The sequence below is a fragment of the Muntiacus reevesi genome, chromosome 5, assembly GCF_963930625.1.
Source record: "Muntiacus reevesi chromosome 5, mMunRee1.1, whole genome shotgun sequence".
NCBI lineage: Eukaryota > Metazoa > Chordata > Mammalia > Artiodactyla > Cervidae > Muntiacus > Muntiacus reevesi.
Window position 1 is genome coordinate 87,075,813 of NC_089253.1, and position 22,132 is coordinate 87,097,944.

General features: G+C 40.2%; 1 protein-coding gene across 2 annotated transcripts; it reads right to left on the bottom strand.

Moving 5' to 3' along the window:
* Positions 1-542: 542 nt before the first annotated feature.
* Positions 543-20,503, bottom strand: TNFSF4 (TNF superfamily member 4). Of its 2 annotated transcripts, none has more exons than XM_065936783.1 (3): positions 20,354-20,503; positions 3,044-3,092; positions 543-1,305 (listed from the first exon to the last, which is right to left on the bottom strand). In XM_065936783.1, exons 1-3 carry the CDS (start codon positions 20,501-20,503, stop codon positions 956-958), a joined length of 549 nt encoding a protein of 182 aa, XP_065792855.1. In that variant the 3' UTR covers positions 543-955. The 2 variants fall into 2 exon arrangements, with proteins under 2 accessions (XP_065792855.1, XP_065792856.1); XM_065936784.1 differs by lacking the exon at positions 20,354-20,503 and adding an exon at positions 18,549-18,670.
* Positions 20,504-22,132: the final 1,629 nt, after the last annotated feature.

Here is a 22,132-nt window from a genome sequence, read left to right on the forward strand (position 1 = left end):
ACCTGAGCACAAGATGTGGGGCTGAGTATGTATCTCAGCATTAGGCATGTGTTACACTGCCTCTCTGTGGCAAACAATGTGATTTCCTCCCCAGACTATTAAAATTTCCACTGACTTTTATCCTGAGAGGTCCAGTTTCACTGCACTCCTGTGTGATAAAGATAACCCTCACAATAAATTATCTTACTCTCCCAGCTTAGAAAAGTCCCATCAGCTTTCCTTAAGTCACTGATTAGGTTTTTCAAGCATCACACCCCCAAGATGGTTCTTTGAAGGGAAATATCTATCAAGAACATTTGGAGGCTGGGAAAGAAAAATGGAGAAAACGAGGGGGAAAAAGCCCAGAGCAGAGTATTCCTTAGCCAGCTATCCTCATCAAGTCCTGACAGCTGTTCATAAGGTGATTTTCCTTTTGAATTCCTCCACATGAGGGAGAGATCGGGGTTCTATGCAGACTACAACAAATTTCACCTTGGAGAGGCACCTCTGCTCGCAAGGAGTCAATCCACTGGCTTTGCAGATTCAAAACCCCTCTCCTTGGTCTTCTTCATTTTGACAGTGTCAGATGACAAATGGTAGTCAAGTGTCTTTTTCAATAATGAAAGTTTATTACGATAATTTCCTGACCAACAGGAACAACATCTTGAGGAAGAGGCACCTTTTTTCTTACTCTGGTGGAGGTGCCTAACAGGCTTGAGGCAATCTTGAGGGATGAGGAGGGCTAGGTGATTTAGAAGACATAGGATAAATACATAAAGTTAACTGGTATGTAAAAACAAGTTTTAAATATCCCTGAGTGGGGGTGGGAGTGATCTGCTTCTGGTCACATCTCACATGGCCAAATATGAGGGCTGAGCTGGGACAACGCCTCCACTCCCAAGGAAGAATCAGTGTCCTGTCCACCCCCAGTGTGGCATTCATGCTGGTTCCTGGCTTGGGTATAACCATCAGGTCCTCAGTAGACACAGAATCCACCAGGATTTTGATGAATGAGAATCAACTCCCCACCATTCACCTGGATGTCTTCGCAGGAGGCATTCTGAGTGGTCACATTCAGGTAGACTTTGTCCTTGAAACGCAGATAGGCCACTGTGACAGAGTCAACAAACTTGACCATGTTCAGGGAGAAAAGAGGTTCCCGACCCTTTCGGTACAGAAGCCTGAGGCTGAGATTCTGGGAGAAGTAGCCCTTCAGAGAGATGAGATAAAACCCATCACAGGTGATGATGATTGAGTTGTTCTGCACCTTCATGGTTCCATCCGTGTCTGGAGATGTGATGATGAAACCGTTCTCATTTTCACACTCTAAGGAGGGTAGGGTAAAAAAAAAAAAAAGAAAAGAATGATTCCTCAGCTCAGCGTTGGGCAACAACCTTCCAATATATCTAGAAACATATGAAGAAAAAGTCATAGGGAAAGATTTTGAAGAATAAAAGTAAGAGAAGACTATGTTTCTATATGAGGGTTGGAATCCACTTTCCCTGTGGAATGGAAGAGGCAAAGCTAACACTAGTAGTCAAGCGAGTTTCAGAGGGGGCTGGGATTCAAGAGTGGAGAGATTAAAGCAACTGGCAGTTGTCACAACACACCTGTGGCAGGAAATGGAGTCTCAAGGTTTCCCTGATTTTTCAAAATCAGGAGGGATTGGCAACTTCAGTGCATTGAACTTTGTTCAATGGATTGATTAGGGCAAAGGGTGGTGGAAGAGCCTCTTGCCTGGGTCCTACACACCCCGTCCACACAAAGTAATCGCTTTTAACTCTTCTCTATCCTCTCTCCAAGCTTCCCTGGTGGCTCAGATGGTAAAGAATCTGCCTGCAACACAGGAGACCCGGGTTTGATCCCTCGGTTGGGAAGATCCTCTGGAGAAGGGAATGGCTACCCACTCCAGTATTCTTGCCTGGAGAATTCCATGGACAGAGGAGCCTGGTGGGCTACAGTCCATGGAGTTGCAAAGAGTTGGACACAATGGAGCAAATAACACTTTCACTTTTTTTTTTATTCTTCTCTCCATGTCACCATGAAATGAAAATTCTTCACATGCCCTAGCAACTAGACTTCTCAACAACATGTATTACTGGCCTTTGTCAACAATCACTTAAGCTTAGTTATGCTTCAATACTAAGTGAAGCTTAGTCTGTGGGTTCAGGTTCTGATATAAGAGCTCAAGAACATAGACTTATTTCTCCCTTCTCTCTTCTACCTTTTTATTGTCAATTTTTACTGGAAGGTGCCTTGGGAATAGTGGTTACCACAGGAAAAAGAAAAGGAAAAGTAGCAGAATACAGAATGATAACTGTAATAGCTTTGTGTGGGGCCATTTCAAGCATAAATCAAAAACTAAATATCTTCTATTTCCACGGCAGCCTCAGTATCATCCCAAATGGTCAAGTAACGACACTTCAAACTCTCCATTCTGGCCCATGTCCCTTGGTGATAGGAAAGATTAAGTTCCCACTGCTGGGCACAATTCAGTAATTCTTGCTTTGAATCAAGTCCAAGGGAAATACTTCGAATTGAAAATGAGGATCACTTATAGAAGGCTAGATATACTTCCCTTTGACTCAAGAGGACTTAATAAATGAATATCCATACAGAAACCACTGGTGGTTGTCCTAGTATTAATCTTGGATCCAAATAATGCTCTCTTGTTAAAGATATCACATTACCTTTAAGTCCCCCAACTCTCATTAAGGTAAAATTTTATCTTATAATAGAATTACTGGGGAATGATATATCTTACAGACAGACTTGTAAGAAACCTTCATTTTCTTACCTAAAAAGTGAGAGTAATTTCTACTCAAAGGGTTCCTGGGAGGATTAAGTGAGGAATATAATGTACAGTGACAAGCACTTATCTGTTAACTAATTACTCCCCTTTTCTTCTTTGACCTTAATGAAAATAATATGCAGGCTCCAACAATTTCAGGATTTAACGTTTCCCTAAGAAAATGGAGAGATCATATGTTCTAGGGAAAATTAAGACGCTGGAGAGAAGATTCTTTTAAAACTATGAACCAATTAAACTTTTGACAATACTTACTGGTAAACCGTACTCTGATACTCTGGATTGGAGGGTACTGAGATGGCACCTAAAGGAAGAAAAAGCATATATTTTTAGGGAAAAAAATGAACAAGTAGAATTGACGCATCATATCCATCCTATGAAGCAGAAATGCAGCAGGTAAAGAGACTGACTTGAGACTAGACTTGCCTTTTTCTACGTGAGTTAGACGCAGCCTTCTTGACTGCCCCCATTGCTTTTCTGTAACATCTCATAAGGTAAGTTAGGAGTCTTCTGCTCTCTCATGAGAGCATCTAAGTAAGATCAATCCTCACTTGCCAAACTCTTCCTTGGTATATTATTTTGGCTCCCTGAGCCCCAATTTCCCATTTTAGATGATAGAGCACTTAGAAGTTATCTTGTTAAGAAACCCATTCAGTCATAGAGATTCTTCACGGACAAGGCTGTGACCAGTCAATCCTTCACGGCCACAGACTCCCAGAATGGACAGGGAGTGAAGTCTGGGAGCCTCCTGGCTGCTCGCTTTTTCACTGTAAAACAGGATTAAGCATGTCCTACATTCAGAGCCCACAGGCAATAAAAACTCTTCAAACCCTTCAGAGATGAGTAGATCTGTATGTCAATTTTTAAAATGTTGGGTCTTTCTGTACTCTTTAGTTGTGTGTAAAACCTAACTTGAACTCAAAAGCAAGAAAGAAGTAAAGCAACAAAGAAAGAAAAGCTAATAGATAAAACATCTATGGAAATTTGGTGGTTAAAAGAACAAAGAAGTTCAATATGGGGCAAACTCCAAAATATATTAAGTGAAAAAAGCCAAAGCAAAAGGGAGAATCACGTATAAAGTACATTTCCATTTGTGTTCAAAGAAAAAAAAGAATTTTTGTGTGGGCACAGAATTTATTTAGAAGAATAAAGCACTGCCTCTGGAGAAAGGAACTAGAAGCCTGAGGACAGGGGTGGGAGGCACATTTATTTTCCACGACTTACTTTCTTGTATTTTAAAATTTTTACATTACCTACTAAGAAGGGAAATAGAAACTAACAAACAAACAGAAAAACCTACCACCCATTGTGCCTGCAGAGAACAACAGCTCCTCCTACCAGGTTATTTTTGGCAAGATGTCCGGATCAAAGGTCTGGGGAGGAATTTGTTTTCATTCTCTGGGGTGTGGAGTCCCTGCTTCCCACTTTTCTGGCACTCAAGGCAGCAGCCAAACGGACTCCACTGTGGCCTGCCCACGCTGATGAAGAGTCCCCTACTTCCCTTGTACGTAAAGTCACAAGCCTCACCAAGCTGAAACCAACAGGCGGTGTAGGAAGAAGGGAGAGCCTTGCTGAGCCCTGCCAGTGGCTGGGCCCCTAGAGCGGTATTAGTCAGTGGTGAGCAGGCAGAGAGGTGCTGACTCGGGAAGACCAAACAGTCTTTCCTCTCTCCCCTCTGTGGACTGTTTGTGAGGCTGGTCTAGTGTCCTTCATGCTTAAAGCAATGCTCTGGAAGAAGGCCTCTCAAAAACTACATTACCCAAACACCGCAATTCCCTGGGTAAATGAATGCCCCTGCTGCTCTCAAGGCAGGCTGGTTCCTTGGCCACCTTGTTAAAGTCAGACGCAGACTGCGCAGTTGCACCAAGAGCAGGGCTCAGCATGCAGCAACCTGGTCCTAAGGCCAGCCAGGCAAGTACTTAGGCAGGTTTCATAACGTCTCTGGGTGTCAGTTTTTTCTATCTTTAGAAATTCCTCAAAGATCAGAGACACTCCTTTCAGCACTCTTTATGATTTAAAATTTAAAAGTTGCAACCCTACACCAATTTCAATGAAAGAGAGAAACAGGAAGCCTCTTCATCCCAGATTCACGTCAAACTCTCTGACTTAAAAGTCCTCATGATCTGATTATTTGACTGACTGTGCAAACTTTCCATAAGGTTCCTGCAAAACAATGACATTTCCCAATGTTCTGAAACACTGTGATGAAGCAGTCAGAGCGGTAATGATCAAGAAGACATTCTGAGATCAAGATGCTGACAGGCAGCAAGGAAGGCACACAGGACTTCCTCTTTTAGGGAGATTCACTTCTACTCCAGGCTTCCTTTCCTCCTGAAGCTTACCCAGCATTAGAAATTTGCATTTTCTCATCTTCCTAGCATCAACACCACCAGGCCTCGGTCATTTGTGGAATAAGATGGCTCTTTCTCTTGCTCCATGACCTTCCACAACCTCTCCCGTCATCCTCCAAACCTGATTACTTCATGCTGACTACCCCACTGCCCAGAAATCCCCCCACAGTGCCCAATTCAAGGCCTTCTATGGCCTGGTGCCAACCTCCTTGTCAAGCATTACTGCTACCCATATCCTATCTGTGCTTTATGCTCGGATCAACTATTTCCTCTAATCCTTTAAATAAAGCCTGGTAGGACAAAGAGGGTGCAGTCTTGGGAGTAACATTTGTTCAAATTGTGACTCCTCTAGTTCTGTTGAATTTGGATGTTATATACCACTTCTGAGCTTTAGCTTTCATGTCTGTGAAAATAAGGCATATTATTATTGGAATCCTCGAGGAGATGACTGTAAAGCTCAAAGTTAACATATATGAAAATACTCAGGAGTTTTCCTGGCACGTGGTAAGCATTCAAAAAATACTTGCTTCCTTTGTTCTCTCCACCAAGAATGTCCCTTCATCTACGTCTAAAAATATCAACTTCAAGGCCTAAATCAAATTCCTGGCTTCTGGTCTCCCATAGCAAGTACTTAAAAATTACTCTATTCACACATGGATGTTTATAATAGCTTTGTTTCTTATTGTTAAAACTTGCCAAGGAAAAGCAATCAAGATATCCCTCTGTAGGTTGAATGGGTAAATAAACTGTGATACATCCAGACAATGGAGTAACAGTGTTAAAAAGAAATGAGCTTTCAAGCCATGGAAAGACATGGACAAACTTTAAATGTATATCACTAAGTAAAAGAAGACAATCTGAAAAGACTACATAATGTATGATTTCAAATGTGTGATGTTTTGGAAAAGGCAAAACTATAGAGACAGTTAAAGAGCAGTGGTTGCCAGGGGTGAGGGAGGAGGGAGAGATGAATAGGTGAAGTGTAGAAGATTTTTAGAGTAGTGAAACTGTTCTGCATGATACTCTAATGCTGTTCATTTGTTAAAATCCATAAAATGTACAATACCAAGAGTGAACCCTGATGTAAAAAAAAAAAATTTTAATCACTCTACTGATTTTCATTCTACCACCACTGGGTACATGTCTCCTCTCCACTACAAGACTACCTAGCTGTGTGCTCTTGGGAAAATGTCATTACCTTGTTGACTTTTAGCTCCTTCATCTATAAAATGGAAAGAGTAAACCCTGTATCTCAGAAGGTTGTTGTGAATGAGATCATGTACGTAATGAGATCATGTAGCACTGTAGCATCTGACCTGGAACACTGTAAGGAGTTGATAAATGTCCACTATTATTCTTGGACGCTCATGGGAGACAAGATCCATGTCATGTTCTTAATTTAGCCACTATAACACTAATTTAGCTTTACATATGACTACAGAATGAGAGAACTAATAAAAAAAAAAAAAAGGAAGTCCAATCAAATCCCTAAAATATCAGCTCTCTGTAACCCAGAAGATCATCACAAAATTATTCTGGCTTTATAAGAAAAATTACCAGAAAAAAATCAGATAATTTTACCCACAGGCATAGTTGTTTTTTTATATATCAAGAAAATAAAAATCCTCATATCTTCTCCAGATAATAGAAAAAAATGGACTATATCAAAGATCCCAAAGCGCTTTCATGTAAGGACAAGCTATAGAACAAAGCTTCTTCAATCTGCAAAGTCTGAAGAGCTCATACTATCTTCAAAGGGGACTAGAAATTCTTGTAAGTCAGTACACCAGGATCAAAGTACAGTCCTGAAGTTTCAGTGAGATGGCCTCAGAAGCATGAGTATAAAAGAAGTCATCTTCCAACTGAACACTGTATTCTACAGATGAAGAAAATGAGACCTACAGAAGTAAAGGGATTCGACTCCAGCCACTTGGAATCCAGAGCAATTTTCATTGTTTCACACAACAACAGTTTTTCTTCTCCTCATGCAAATTTTAAGTGGAGAGAAACTTCTTTGAAGATTTTACCAATAGTCCATTTCTTGTGTCCACTTTAGTGCCGAGTTGGAGGAAGGAAGATGTGATCATGCACAGCAGATTGGCAGGGTGATGGTCTCATGATGACCTCATCATGGGAATGCAAAGGGAGAGCCAAAAGTTTAGGCTTCCCTCCTGGGTATGGGGGCTGTCATAAATAGAGCCAAGAACACAGAGTACTCAGAGGCAGCTGATACATGGGCTATCTGACCAACTGACTGAATAATGCATATGCCCTGTCTAGGAGCAGCTGACGATGCAACTAAAGGTCAGCTGGCCCAGTGTTATCATATACATTAGTCACCTGGGAAATCTGTAAAAATGTGTAGATGGCCAGTTTATTCATAAAGATTCAGATTCAAAAAGTCTAGATGGACGCAGTAATCTCATTTTTACAAGCACCCAAGGTTCAAGATTTGAGAATTACTACACTCTACTGTGAACTCCTGAAGGCCCAAATCCAGAAGATGTATCTTCAACCATTCCCTTGGCAAAAATCATGCCTGTCCTAAAGCTGGTGCTCAACTATCAATATTATTTAATAGTTGATTGAACAGATTATATGATTGCCATATTATTGGTGATTTGAAACAGTATTGACAATTATTGAGTACCTACTATTTGGCAGGTATTACATTCAACTCTAAGAACACAAAGGGAAAGAATACACAATCCTTAGTTTTGACAAACTTGTATGTCAACTGGGGAGATAATTCCTCCACATAAAACCACTGGTAAAGAGCAATAGGCAATTTATGCCACAAGGTTCCAGAGAACAGAAAAAACCACTGCAGGCTTTGGCAGCTCAAGGAAGAAAGACGTGGGCTTAGGCCTTGAAAGAGAAAGAGGACCCAGAGAATCCAAAGGCACTGCTTAGAGGAAAGGTCTAGAAATGAGACCATTTTTGGTGTATTCAAGAAAAACAGTAAAAGCTTATTCAGAAATTAAAACATGCCATGCACTGCATTACTCTTTCTGAAATCCATTACCTTGTTTGCTTTCAAAATAATACTATTAAATAGAAATAATATTTACTCATGTCTTGTAGATAGAAAGAAATGAGAATCAGTATTGTTAAGAACTTGCTCAGGAATAAACAGGTATTAACTTGAGTTTGATTGAACCTCAAGTTCATGATAACATCCTTTCTCTTTATCCTATTCTATCTTGAGAGTAAAAAACCGCTATGAAAACATTTGTCTGAGGGTTCAAGATTAATTTATTTTTAATTTTCAATACTAAACAAGATTAAAAGATTAGGTTTTAGATAGTTGTCAAAACACTTCAGATACATCTCAAAATATCTAAACATTCTCCAGAAAAGAGCTCTTCAGTCAACTCTCCAAGGTTGTTTGTATAGTTCAGGTTGGCAAAGTCGTTAGCTGGACTCTAATTAGATGCGACTGTCCTGGCAAGGGGCAGCAAGACAAATGAAGTAGGTAGCAAGTACGTGATGCAAACAGTCAGAATAATGTCCTTTCCTGACCTCTCTCAGTACCTCAAACACTGAACTATCTAAGAACAAAGATGGAAAATGTCTGATATTCAGCATTTATCTAGCAGCCTGTACCATGTCCCCCAAAAGGTGCTGCTTACTTCATGAGCTCATCTCTAGAATGTGTGAATTTCTTATTCTGACTCACTGGGATGTGACATGAGGCTGCCAACCTTATACTCATGTGGCATTTGTCCTGGAGGGGGTGTATCTGTGGCAGGAGGGAATGATACTCATCAAATGTGAAACCAGGAAGTGGGCTCTGCATTCACTATGTGGGCCTTGCCCTTCCTCACTTGCTATCAGTCAAGATCCCAGGTCGGAGTGGGATGAGATGTGAGTCAGTGGAGGGCAGTGCAGAATCAGGTATGCGATCGTGGTTCAGCATGCAACCTCCACAAGGATGTGAATGTCTCCTCCCCCAACAATGGGCTTCACGTCAATCAGAGAAGACCTGAGAGATTATGAAAGCAAAGTCTTATAGGCTCTGAGGGTGTTTCTGAATGAGCCTCCAAAGAGGAAGATGGAATTTTCCATATTTACCCATTACAGTAGGTTGGGAAGGCAGACTCTTCTCCTGGTGGATTTATATACTCAATGGAAACTCCCTTACAAAGCACAGGGCCCTAACTTCTGATCAGGAAGGTTCAGAATCCAACTCAGAGAAAGGAATAGGAAGAATGAACAAAAACTGATTATTTGGCCAGTCTTCCATAATCAGGAAAGTTTATCCTCAAAGTGATATTTCTTAGACATGAAGATGTGTGACTTTGAAAATCATGTCGAGTAAAGTCTATTAAGATGAAAGAACATAAAGAAAAGCCATTTTAACTGCCTTTCTAGACTTTCTTTTTCTCTGTCACCACCCTTCACCATGGCTGCCAGCACCTTTCTGCTGTAATCCCTCTTTTTAAACTCTTACTATAATCTCTACTACACAGCCCATGTGATATTCTAATATAGCCCCCTCTCTCTAACCACTTCCACTTTTCTTGTCAAATTTATTTAGTAATGGCTAGCCTCTACTCACTGACCCTCTCCTCTCTATCTCAGGGAACAGGAACTGCGGTTTCACTGTCCCAAATGCTTAGCAATTAATGGATCCCTATGAGGGACGGGGGTGGAGAAGGAAATGGCAACCCACTCCAGTGTTTTTGCCTGGAGAATCCCAGGGACGGGGGAGCCTGGTGGGCTGCCGTCTATGGGATCACACAGAGTTGGACACGACTGAAGTGACTTAGCAGCAGCAGCAAGAGAGACGGGGGAGCCTGGTGGGTTGCCATCTATGGGGTCCCACAGAGTCGGACACGACTGAAGTGACTTAACAGCAAGAGGAGTATCAGGTATTCAGATAAACAACCAAATGAACCAAAAGCATCCATGTGACATGAATGCACCTTCAAAATTTTGTGATTTGCAATTCTTTATATCCTCAAGGGGAAGATTTTCTTTTATCTGGGTTTCCCTTTCCACAGTTGCTGGTAAATTCCTTAAGTACACTAACAGAGGGGTCTGCCAAAACATTTCTAAGAACTCCCATAGAATAGTGAATATAACAAAAAAAGAAACAGACTCACAAATATAGAGAACAAAATAGTGGTTACCAGTGAGAGGAGAGGGAAGTGGGAACTGTAAAGTACAAACTACCATGTATAAAATAAGCTATGAGCATGTACTGTACAAGGAATAAAGCCAATATTTTATAATAACAATTAATGAAATACAATCTTTAAAAATTGTGAATCACTATTATACACCTGAAAAAACTTACATAATCTTGTACATCAACTATACCTCAATTTTAAAAAATTAAATTGAAAAAAAGAAACAACTTCCTTCCTCACCTTGGGAATCAGGTAACTTTCAAAATATCCTAGTTTTTACCTTGATGGCTCAGCAGTAAAGAATCCGCCTGCAATGCAGGAGGCCTAGGTTTGCTCCCTGGGTCGAGAAGATCCCCTGGAAGAAAGCATGGCAATCCACTCTAATACTCTCGCCTAGAGAATTCCATGGACATAGGAGCCTGGCAGGCTGCAGTCCATAGGGCTGCAGAGTCGGACACAACTGAAGCGACTCCGCAGTAACAGCAGCAAAGCAACGGGAAAGGTTGACTTACAAGGTACCTATTGCATTATCATAAATTTTACAATGCCTTCAACATAATGGCATTTATAAATAAATGGTCACTGAATCCCTTAGACTGTACCCTGACACTTACTCTGTGCTGTGCATAGTCACTCAGTCATGTCCAACTCTTTGTGACCCCATGAACTATAGCCCACCAGGCTCCTCTGTCCATGGAGATTCTCCAGGCAAGAAAACTGGAGTAGGTTGCCATGCCCTCCTCCAGGGGACACTAGCCAACACCATATGTGGCTCAAGGTTTTTTTAAACTGCCCCATTCATCCTTGAGTACAAAGGGAGTAGCACCATTATTATGATCAGTATCTTTCTATCTGAAGTTACTCATTCCCCATCTCACTGGCCATATAAAAGAGTAGGCACTATTGCTTTGGAAAGGCAACCTAGTAGAAATGGACCAGGCATTGGGCTGGGAACAGGAACACTCAGGTCTGGTCGTAAGCCAGAACAAGTCCTTTCCTTTCTCAGTTTGGAATTTCCTCATTTTTATATCCTCATTTTTTAACTCTCAATTAAGATGGCTGAATAAGCAGAGTGGAATGGAGACTGTCTAAGGACTTTTTCAATACCAGAGATTAGGAAAATCCTAACATTCAAAAGAGAAAGCCCAAATTATTGGTGGATAAGAAGATCCTTTGAACGGAAGATCTTTTCAACACATTAATACATGATAATAAATCCCTCAGCCACAACAAAAGAACAGGTTTTCTCCCCAAGTGGCTCCCTCTGATGGTTAATGAAGAATCATGAGTATCTTTTGTGTTGTTTATGCAATGAAGCTCTTAGCCTCATTTGCAGTAAGGCTAAATAATCCTCAAGCTACATTATGGTGTGAACCAAGACTGGTGACTGGTAAAAATCATCACAGAACAGCAGTGGAATGATGATGGTGGTGGTGGTGACAATAATGATAATGACATTTTAAACTAAAGCCTTCCTGTTAAATAATGGAAGAGAAACGAAGCACCTGATGCAAAAATTAAAGTACGCTTGCTTTAGAATCCCAATCGAGAAAATAGTTATTGAAACTAGCCCTCTGTGAAATTCTTACTGAAGAGTTGTATTCAACTAGTTTTACCCAGTACTATCAAGCCAGGAACGCTAAGGATTGCTGGGAGCCCTCAGAAGCTAGAAAGAGGCACGGAAGGATCCTGGAGGATTCTTCTCTACAGCCTTCAGACGGAGCAGGGTACTGCTGACATGCTGAGTTTGAATACCTATCCTCCAAAACTGTGAAAGGTTAAATTTCTTTTAAGCTACCAAATTTGCAGTGCCACCCTGGTTGAAAAGATATTTGCATATAGTGTGAAATCACACTTACAACATTAAAATAATTCTTCGAATCAGTCTGGCAGAACTAGAAAAGCCCATGGAGATTATATAGTCTAATCTCCTTATTGTTAAAAAAAAAAAAAAAAAAATTACCTCTTGGAGTGAATAAATGACTGAGCCAATGCCCCAATCCAAGTCCCCTTTCTCTTCTATGAATGAATCACACATGGCAATGATTTGTTTTATCAAAATAACCTATAAGGTATTACACATTTGTTGAAGCTTCATTGATTGTGTTATCTGAATTTGTGGCAGGAGATTCAGATCTCTTTTTTAAAAGAATCTTTCTTCCCTTTATTCCAGGTTATAAATCTTCCCCCAGTTTTTCTACATAAGCAATTAATGTCAGGAAAGGAAAAAATTTTAAAACAGCCAGGTAAAATGCTTACAGCTTAGAGCCACAGAGTCTTCACCAGGTGTAATGGCCTAGTCCTGATTTATAACCAGACCTTCCTATATTGACCTAGACAAGTCTCTATGCCTCAGATTTCCTCACTGTAAAACTGCCTACGAATATCTATCACCATCCAAGATCGTAGTGAAGAAGTAAGGACAACGTAGGGACGAGATCGCAAAACCAGAGATGGTATTGCAAGTAGCACCAGGAGTGACACCTGTCAACCTCTCCCAAAAAAGAGCTGAGTTTCCAGTCTTCATCATACCACATACAAGGCCAGATTAAGATTTTTACAGGCCATGGAAATTAAAAACATTAACCACACAACACACTGCTAACTCAAAATATGTTTTACATTACTAAGCAGTAAAACATGTCTTTTACAACTTCTTTTATAACCCAGTAAAGATTTTATCATTTCCCTTGGTGACTATTTTGATGCTTATAATTTTTTGCAATGTTAATTGTCATTTTCATTTTGATCTTAGGTTCTGTAGGCTCGTGCTATGTGACCTACAGGACAGCCCAGCCTGAAAGTATATCATTTACACTCATCCCCCCAGATCCCCACCTGTATAACATCCTGGGAGTGACGCTTTCTATCCGTACCCCTTATTCAATTAGTATTGGAAGAACTAAAGTTTGGGTCGACTTGCCGCTCAGAGTGTGTTCTTAACTAGCATTTTCAATGTTATCAAAGCAAGACAAATTAATACAAATTAATAACACATCAAACTTGCATTTCAGAATGAAAGGTTTGCTGAAAAGAAAAAAAATACATAATTATGCCCCTCTTAGCTCCAACATTTCTAGCATTGTGAGCCAGACCACTCTTCTAAGTATAAGTTTCTGCCTTATTTGGAAACCAAGTTATTAGAGGATTGGATGAACTACATTAATGTAGGGGGAGGTGGAACCCATCTGGGCCCTGTGTTCTAAGTGAACACATCTATCTATTTTAGATTTCTGAACCACTTTCAGACACTAACCTGATAATTTTTATATGCTCATAAATTCTCCCCTTCAGTTTCCCTTGGCTAATACAGCCATGGCATCTTAATTAGACATCTAAATTCAAATAAGCTAGAATTATTTCAAAGGGTTTTTCTTAATCTTAAAAATTACAGTAAGAAAGCCAAATTCATGAAGTTAAGGTTGACCTTACCTATGATATGCTTTCTGAGTTTAAGTTATGGAGTTGCATGTGTACTACAAGGTAAACAGTTTAGTGGGTGGTATGCTTATAGAAGCATGTTTATAAATAATAATAATTTAAACATTTACAAAGCTCTGTAACAGAGTTGTTCCTCACAATAATCAAATTCCAGTTTTGGAGATGATTAAATCGATACTTGGGGAATTTCAGGGAATTTACCCAGAGTCACAAAGCTAAAACACTGGACTGAACTAGAATCTTCTAGTTCCTGATCCAATGTACTCTCTCCTATACCTCAATGACTCCCCTAAAATTTTGAGAAGATATGGTGCATTTTTGTATAAAAAGTGTTTTAATTCCTTCATTTAGCTACAAACAAAACACACTAGCCATGGGATATTGGGGAATCCAATTCCATCCCAACACTACCATATATTTTATCTGTGACTATGAGAAATAGCCTTTCTACTTTGCTATTCAGCTGCTACCCTTTCATTTCCTAAATAGGAATAACAACACTGTACCTGCCTCCTTAGAAATCTGTATGCAGGTCAAAAAGCAACAGTTAGAACTAGATGTGGAACAATAGACTGGTTCCAAATCGGGAAAGGAGTACGTCAAGGCTGTATATTGTCACCCTGCTTATTTAACTTACATGCAGAGTATATCATGAGAAATGCTGGACTGGATGAAGCACAAGCTGGAATCAAGATAGATGGGAGATATATCAATAACCTCAGATGTGCAGGTGACACCACCACACTTATGGCAGAACGTGAAGAACTAAAGAGCCTCTTGGTGAAAGTGAAAGAGGAGAATGAAAAAGTTGGCTTAAAACTCAACATCCAAAAAACTAAGTTCATGGCACCTGGTCCCATCACTTCATGGCAAATAGATGGGAAAACAATGGGAACAGTGACAGATTTTATCTTTTGGGGCTCCAAAATCACTGCAGATGGTGACTGCAGCCTTGAAATTAAGACACTTGCTCCTTGGAAGAAAAGTTATGACCAACCTAGACAGCATATTAAAAAGCAGAGACATTACTTTGCCAACAAAGATCTGTCTAGTCAAAGCTATTGTTTTTCCAGTAGTCATGTATGGATGTGAGAGTTGGACTATAAAGAAAGCTGAGCGCCAAAGAATTGATGCTTTTGAACTCTGGTGTTGGAGGAGACTCTTGAGAGTCTCTTGGACAACAAGGAGATCAAACCAGTCCATCCTAAAGGAAATCAGTCCTGAATATTCATTGGAAGGACTGATGCTGAAGTTGAAACTCCAATACTTTGGCCACCTGATGCCAAGAACTGACTCATTAGAAAACACCCTGATGCTGGGAAAGATTGAAGACAGGAGGAGAAGGGGACGACAGGGTGAGATGGTTGGATGGCATCACTGACTCAATGGACATGAGTTTGAGTAAACTCCAGGAGTGGTGATGGACAGAGAGGCCTGGCGTGCTGCAGTCCATGGGGTCACAAAGAGTCGGACACGACTGAGCAACTGAACTGAACTGAACACTGTACATAGCTCCCTCAACCTAAATGGTCTCAGAAGATTAACATTCATTAACCATGAACGCAAAATTCCTAAAGTGGGTGTGAACCTGCTGGTTCTCTGAGAGGCAGGGATACAGAAATAATTTCTATTAAAAGAAACAGAATTGGAAGGGCAGGGTGGTCAGCCATTAGGCAAGGCTAGGTCTACTCAGGGCTAGCAGCTAGGAGCTGAAGTCAGAGAAAAGCAATAGGGAGGTTATATTCCAAGGTCTATACCAAGAGCCTCTCTGCTCACTTTACATCTCTCCTCTGAGTGTGTACATTTGTTTCTACTCATGTGTATATACGTGACATTTTCCAGCATGATTCCTGTCCAAACAATCTCTGTCCTATTTTGAGTACTTGGGTCAGAACCTATATCTAAATTTTTCTTGTAGAAAATATCATCATTGCATAAACAGTGAACAATATTAGGTGCTCCTTATATTGTTCATCCTCTTACACACGATGAGCACTTGGCTTCTTCAGAAAAGTGTTCTAATCTTAACTTCTGGGGGGGGGTGGTAAAAAAAAGAGTGGATTCTCTTTAAAAGCTATTTGAGAACTGTTAGTTTTACTGTGGTGCCCCCTAGTGCTACATGAGATGAGACACATTTTCTGTATTTGCCAGCATGTAGACCATGTAAGAGAAGTGAAATCTGGAGAAGCAACAATTTGGGTAATTTTTCCTGTATTTTCTTTTGTACAGAATGGAATGAAGTTTGTTCCCTTAGCACATGTCACAAGGCCCTTTGTGTCCTGTCCCCACCTAGATTTTCATCTTCGTCCACTTTCTCCAATGAACACTCACCTCCAACCATTCTGAACAACTTGCCTTTTTACCTAGAAAGCCTTCTGCCCCTACCCAGCCACCATCATTCCTCTTGTCTATTTAAAGCATTTCTACTATTTAAGATTTTTTGATATGGATCATTTTTTGTCTCTACTGAATTTATTACAAGATTGCTTTTGCTTTATGTTTTGGTTTTCTGGCCCCAAGGTATGTGGGATCCTAGTTCCCCGACCAGGGATCAAATCTGCACCCCCTACATTGGGAGGCAAACTCTTAACCACCAGACCACCAGGGAGGTCCCTCTACTCCTAACATCAGCTGAAGCATCACCTCCTTCTCCAGCTTCTACTCTCCCTGAGTTTCTGTTTTCCTATCTGCAAGTGGACTGTGTCTAATGTCTGTTCAACCTAACAAGTCTATATATTTTCTGTAGTATCTCCTTTAAGAGCCTCAAAATACTTAATGACAAATCAGTTCAATACTTCAGGTGTTTCTTTTTAATTCCCATAAAACTGCCATTCCCTCCTCCAGGGGGATTTTCCCAACCCAGGGATCAAACTCGGATCTCCTGTATTACAGGTAGATTCTTAACCATTTCAACCATCAGGGAAGCCCAGAAAATTGCTTCAGTTCAGTTTAGTCGCTCAGTCGTGTCTGACTCTTTGCAACCCTGTGGACTACATCGTGCCAGGCTTCTGAGGCCCAAGATACTGGAGTGGGTAGCCTATCTCTTCTCCAGGAGATCTTCCCAACCCAGGAATTGAACCAGGGTTTCCTGAATTGCAGACAGATTCTTTACCAACTGAGCTATCAGGGAAACCCATAAAATTGCTTATAAAATGCAAATTCAATTGCACTGAAAATTATTTCTTTCCATGTCTATCATTAAAAATGTCTTTAAAAACTTGTTAAAATCACATGGGGACACATCTAATTTGACCTAAAATCTGAGACAAAAATTTTTAAACAAAAATGTCTCTTATTCTTTCTAAAGGATATAAAGTCCAAGTTATAGTCTGAAATTTCACCAAGAAACTGAATTCTAACTCTGGCCATTGTTGATACAGAGCTGGTCAGCTCAATGACCTCCCCTTCTGTCTTCTCCAGTAATAAGAGTGATAAGAATATAAACCTTTAACTGTGGGTGGGATTGCTGATAAATAATCACTAAAAGCACATTTTTCAAGTGTTCTGATACAGATCTTGGAAAAGCCCAGCATCAATAGCTCTGAGATACATGGGTATAATTTACAAAAGCTTCTCACCTTATACATCAACTTTTTTCTGCCATCATTCCCAGCTGAAGTTACAGGGAAGCCTGGAAGCCTGAAAGCGGCAGCCCCAATAATTGTACTGGTTTTTGTGACTCAATTTTGTAACTTGCATCATGGATATTATTGTACAGTATCTATTTCTTTCCCCTTTCTAAATAAGGTATTTTGCTAATCCAGAATAAGTTATTTAGAAACGTGCATAGTATATGAATAAATACAGATTACACATATATGTGCAAATCTGATTTCCCCCAGTCCCTTCTTAAGAACCAGGGTATCCATAAGCTTAGGCACAAAAATCTGTTCACTTAGATTTGTATTTCTCAGATCCTCATACCCATTTTATGAGTATAAACTACATATTCACAGGAAATTGACCTGGAAGAGATATTTCTGACCATTTGATCCAAATGCCTCATGTTTCAGTAGAGAAAATCAGGGTCCAAAGAGGGAAGTGAATTATATAAGGAGTGGGTAAAGTCTTTTTATCTGCCATCTCAAAAACAAAAACTTCTGCTTTTCACATAGTAAAACTTAACCAAGTGGTAAGAAAACAAATATTACTAAATAAACTTAATTGAAAGGAAGCCTGACTGCCAAATGGAGTTTAACAGTTACATATCTATTTTTTTTCACAGAGTCTTCCACACCGGAAAATTTTTATGAAGTTAAAAATTAAATCTAAGAAATAAGGAAAAATCATGATTATTCCCCAAATAACTTTCCCCTACAATAAAAGATCCAATTTAACTAGGTAAATGATGAGTATTTCAGCTCTATTTCAACTCCTCTATAGATCACTGTAATACAATGTCTTATAAAAGCAGAGCTTTGATAGGCATCCCCACCTACCTATCCTTCAACCAAAATCCCAAACAATCTTATCCATGAATTTAGAAAAGCTCCTAGTCTATGTTCCTTCTTCAGCAGTTACTTTATACCGTTTTCTCTCAGTCTCTCTCCTCTACACACTGCTGCCACCATGACTGATCAAGTTCTGGGAAAAACACACACGACCTCTCTAAGCTATCCTTTCCCTTAACAAAGTGTATGAGATCACAATTAAGGACACATCCTACTGCCTTGGGTCCCATTAATAGTGTGAGAAACTGTTAGCTAAAACAGTCTAGTGAGAAATAAGAAAATAATTAATGTCAAGTGAACAACTCCAAATATCTGAGCCAAAGAAAATTTTGTATCTAGAATATATAAGAACACAGTTTTTGAGCAAACAGCTCTAACGTACCTCCTCCATCTTTGCTTCCCTCTCTGTGCCACGACCAGAGAAAGCTAATTCTCTCCCAAAGATCAGCTCACCGTGAATTCCAGCATCCTAGAAGCCAGCATTCAGCTGCCCTTCCATGCTCTAGCACAGAATTGCTGAGTGACTTGCTAGAAAGAACCCCTCTCCAGCTGCCTCCCCTGGGAATTAATATTCCAGGGTGGCCCCCTGCCACCAGCTAGCTACACGTCTCTATCTGTTTCATGTTTTGCTCTCTCCCATCCTCTAAGCCCTAGTGCAATTAATTGTTGAGGCTTGACTAGGGCCATCTGTTCTGTTTTTCTTTTTTTTTTTTTAATCATCCCACAGTGCAAGGAAATATGTAACATTGTGGTTGTTTCAAAAGCAGTCTCAGGGCTCCCGGACCTTGTGAATAAACTCAGCTGTTCTATTTTGGGTTACTCTGTTTTCTTCTCGGAAGAGCCTAATTCCGGTCTTGTCTTGGGCATCCTGCCATGGACACCTTGCTCCTCCCCCCACACCCTCTCCCCAAAATCACCTACTCTAATTTCACCCAAAGAGTTCTGCGCGGAGAAGGAAATGTGTGGCATGACGAAGACAGTACGGGTGTGCTGGGGTGCTCACTGGTCTGCAGACTTGAGCATGACACTAGTACCCTTTGGGAATTTGGAGACACGAGCACCCTCTGCGGGACAGTGATCACGACCGCACCCCCACTAGACTGCAGGCACCGAAAACCCGTTTCCTGTAGACAGAGACAAGCCCAGGCATCGTCTAGGACTCTGCTCATCTTAGCCTGATCTAATGTGAGGTACCCAGTCTCTGACCTGGCCATCAGAAATGAAAGTTACCATTGTCTGACCTTTACCAGTGAGAGACTTTTCTAACCAAGAGCAACCCCCAGGCAAACAAGAATTATCAGACTAGCCCCAACAAGGGAACACGGGGCCACTACACATTTATTTTCTTTTTCAGTGGAATCTCCTGCAGTGAAGAACATCCGTAAAGAGCTAATAATGTTTTTATATATGAACAACTATGAAAGAAAATAATAATGTAAACAGGACCAGAATAAAGAGATGGAAAAATGGAAAGAATTTCTTCATTAAGCAGCTGCGGCGGGGGGGGGGGGGGGGGGGGGAATAATAAAATGATGATCTTCCACTACTTAATGTACTGGACAAAGTGATGTCAGTAAGTTGTGATTGGTAGAGAAAGACTGTGAAAAACAATGTCTGATTAAGTTGTTGGGATAAACATTCAGCCACGTGCACATACAGACATGAACACATATATCTCTGCCCTTAAATATATATAGGTTAGCTATTTAAAAGAACTTAATATTGATACCTTCAGCATTCTTCAGAAAGCATATCTCCTTGAGTCTATGGGGTTTATGAATACAATGAGAAAGTATAATAATGTACAAAGGAAATAAAAAATTTATTATTTCCTTTTTACATTAATTTCCTGATCAGTTGCTTACTAGCAGAACAGATAAACCAAGTAGGTATGTCAGGGACTCAAAGCTTCAAAGTGACAGTTCACAAAAGAATACCAGGATTTTTGTGTTGTAAAGAAAAAGATTAATCCAGAAGCAGTGCCCCTGCCCTATCTCCACTGTGCCTCACCACTGCCACCTCTGAAAAAAAGGAAGGAAAAGAGAGACACGAGGGTGCTTGACCACATTTTACAATCGCCGAACAGAAAAGGGAAAACAATTTGGTGTCAGACTATTTCCAAGTGACCATTTGCAGCTGCCATCAGCCTGAGCTGGAGGAAAGGACATGTTGGTTGGTGCATCTTACCTGAGCATAGAAGTGCAGACAGATGTAGGTGAGACACAGGAGAAGCCCCAGCCCCTGAATTATGGAGGCCACCAGCAATAGCTTGTTCCTCAAGAATCTCCGTCCTGGTGCGTTTCCCACATTCTCGTCCAGGGGTTGGACCCCTTCCATCTTCACAATCTGGATGCAGGGACGATGAAAACTGTGACAGAGGGAAACCTGAGGGAGAACTGACTTCTTCCCCACAAAGAAGGAGATGAAGCCAACACAAGGTGTATCAATTAGAAGATACACAGAGGTCCCAGGACCAGAGATAAGAGGCGATTGAAAGAGCAGAGAGGACTCTCTCAGTTTTAATGCTTCAGCTTTTGCAGGCAGGCGGGGGAACTTCTTTGTGACTAATCTGAATTTCCCCTTTACTTTCTTTCTTTTTTTTTCTCTGGGCTAACAGGGAGTTGTTTTTGTGGCATTCCAGTTCTGATTTGAGTGACTGTGAAAAGACAGTCATAAAAGTGTGCTATTTTCTTAATTTCTCATTGCACCAGTAACCAAATTGTGGGTCACTTGATAAAGATAAAAATCATCATCCGTTGATGTAGAAGCTCACCTATCTCTTCCCCAAGGTGTCTTAAATCATAGAAGAAATTTAAGGAAAACACTAGCTTAAGTTCTTGCCTGCACTTCATTGGGTAACTAAGCATTGAACCCATTCTACAGATTCAGGAAAAAAAGGCACACATAGACCATCCTTGAAGTGAAAAAAGAAAAAGAAAAGATGAAGATAGGATGGCAAATTATGCAGAATAAAGGAGTGAGATCCTCTAGTTTTAGTCCAATGCATTATAATAAATAAACTAGTATATACTGAGCATATACAATGTGTCAGGCACTGTGCTAAACAGCCTTACTATCTTTTTCTCATTTCATCTTTGAGGCAAACTCAGTAAATACTTACATGACTAATTCTAAGCATAGGAGGAAGGAAGCAGAAGAGTATCCTGACTTTTTCCCCTCTTCTCTACTTTACATTTTCTCCATACTTAATTTTTGCATGAATGAACACATGCATAGCTTCAAATAAGCTATGTACCTTTCTTTGAGGTCAGGGGTAGACTTAGAATTTGGAAAGTAAGAGTATCCTACCAGTAGGCACTACTTACCCTTTACCACTGAAATGAATGATAAAATGAAATAAATGATAAAATTATTGATAATGGCAAGTTCAAATTAATAAATATTTACTGAGTACACGGTAAATGCTGTGCTATACTGGACAGCCCAGGTACAGCAGAGGGGCTGTTTAAGACACAACTCTTCCATGAGCCAGTGTGTCTCTCTGGGCTCCCCAAAGCTGCTCAACAGATATTTAAAGAAGGGAAGGAGGGAGGAATTTTCTAATATCAACAAAATAAATGAGCTGTCATATGCAACCTATTTTTACAGAAAATTGGTATGAGGCACACTCAAAAGGAAAACAGCTTATAGAAAATGGAAAGTATGTTTATTAATACAATAACACAGTTTAGATCAATTAGTATATGAATTGATACCTTCATTATAATCATCATACCTTGCATTTGCAGAACACACCGGTCTTTTAAGTTTTTGTCTGAAATGTACAGTGACTGAGACACTACACTACATACTCCAAGCCAAAACTGGAAGTCAAGTTCCATCTAAACTTATTCTAAATAGTTTTTAAATTCTAAATAATTATTCCTATGAGAGTCTAATTCTTGAGTAATAGTTAATAGTCCTAAATAAATAAACATTAAAATCAGTAACTGTTTCAAAAACTGA

What these genes read in the sequence shown, in the direction of transcription:
- TNFSF4 (XM_065936783.1), bottom strand. Translation starts at nt 20,503, where the DNA reads ATGGAAGGGGTCCAACCCCTGGACGAGAATGTGGGAAACGCACCAGGA. An exon ending in GTCTGCACTTCTATGCTCAG is followed by an intron (nt 3,093 to 20,353) that starts GTAAGATGCACC and finishes TTCTTCCTTTAG; the next exon opens with GTGCCATCTCAGTACCCTCC. An exon ending in TATCAGAGTACGGTTTACCA is followed by an intron (nt 1,306 to 3,043) that starts GTAAGTATTGTC and finishes TACCCTCCTTAG; the next exon opens with AGTGTGAAAATGAGAACGGT.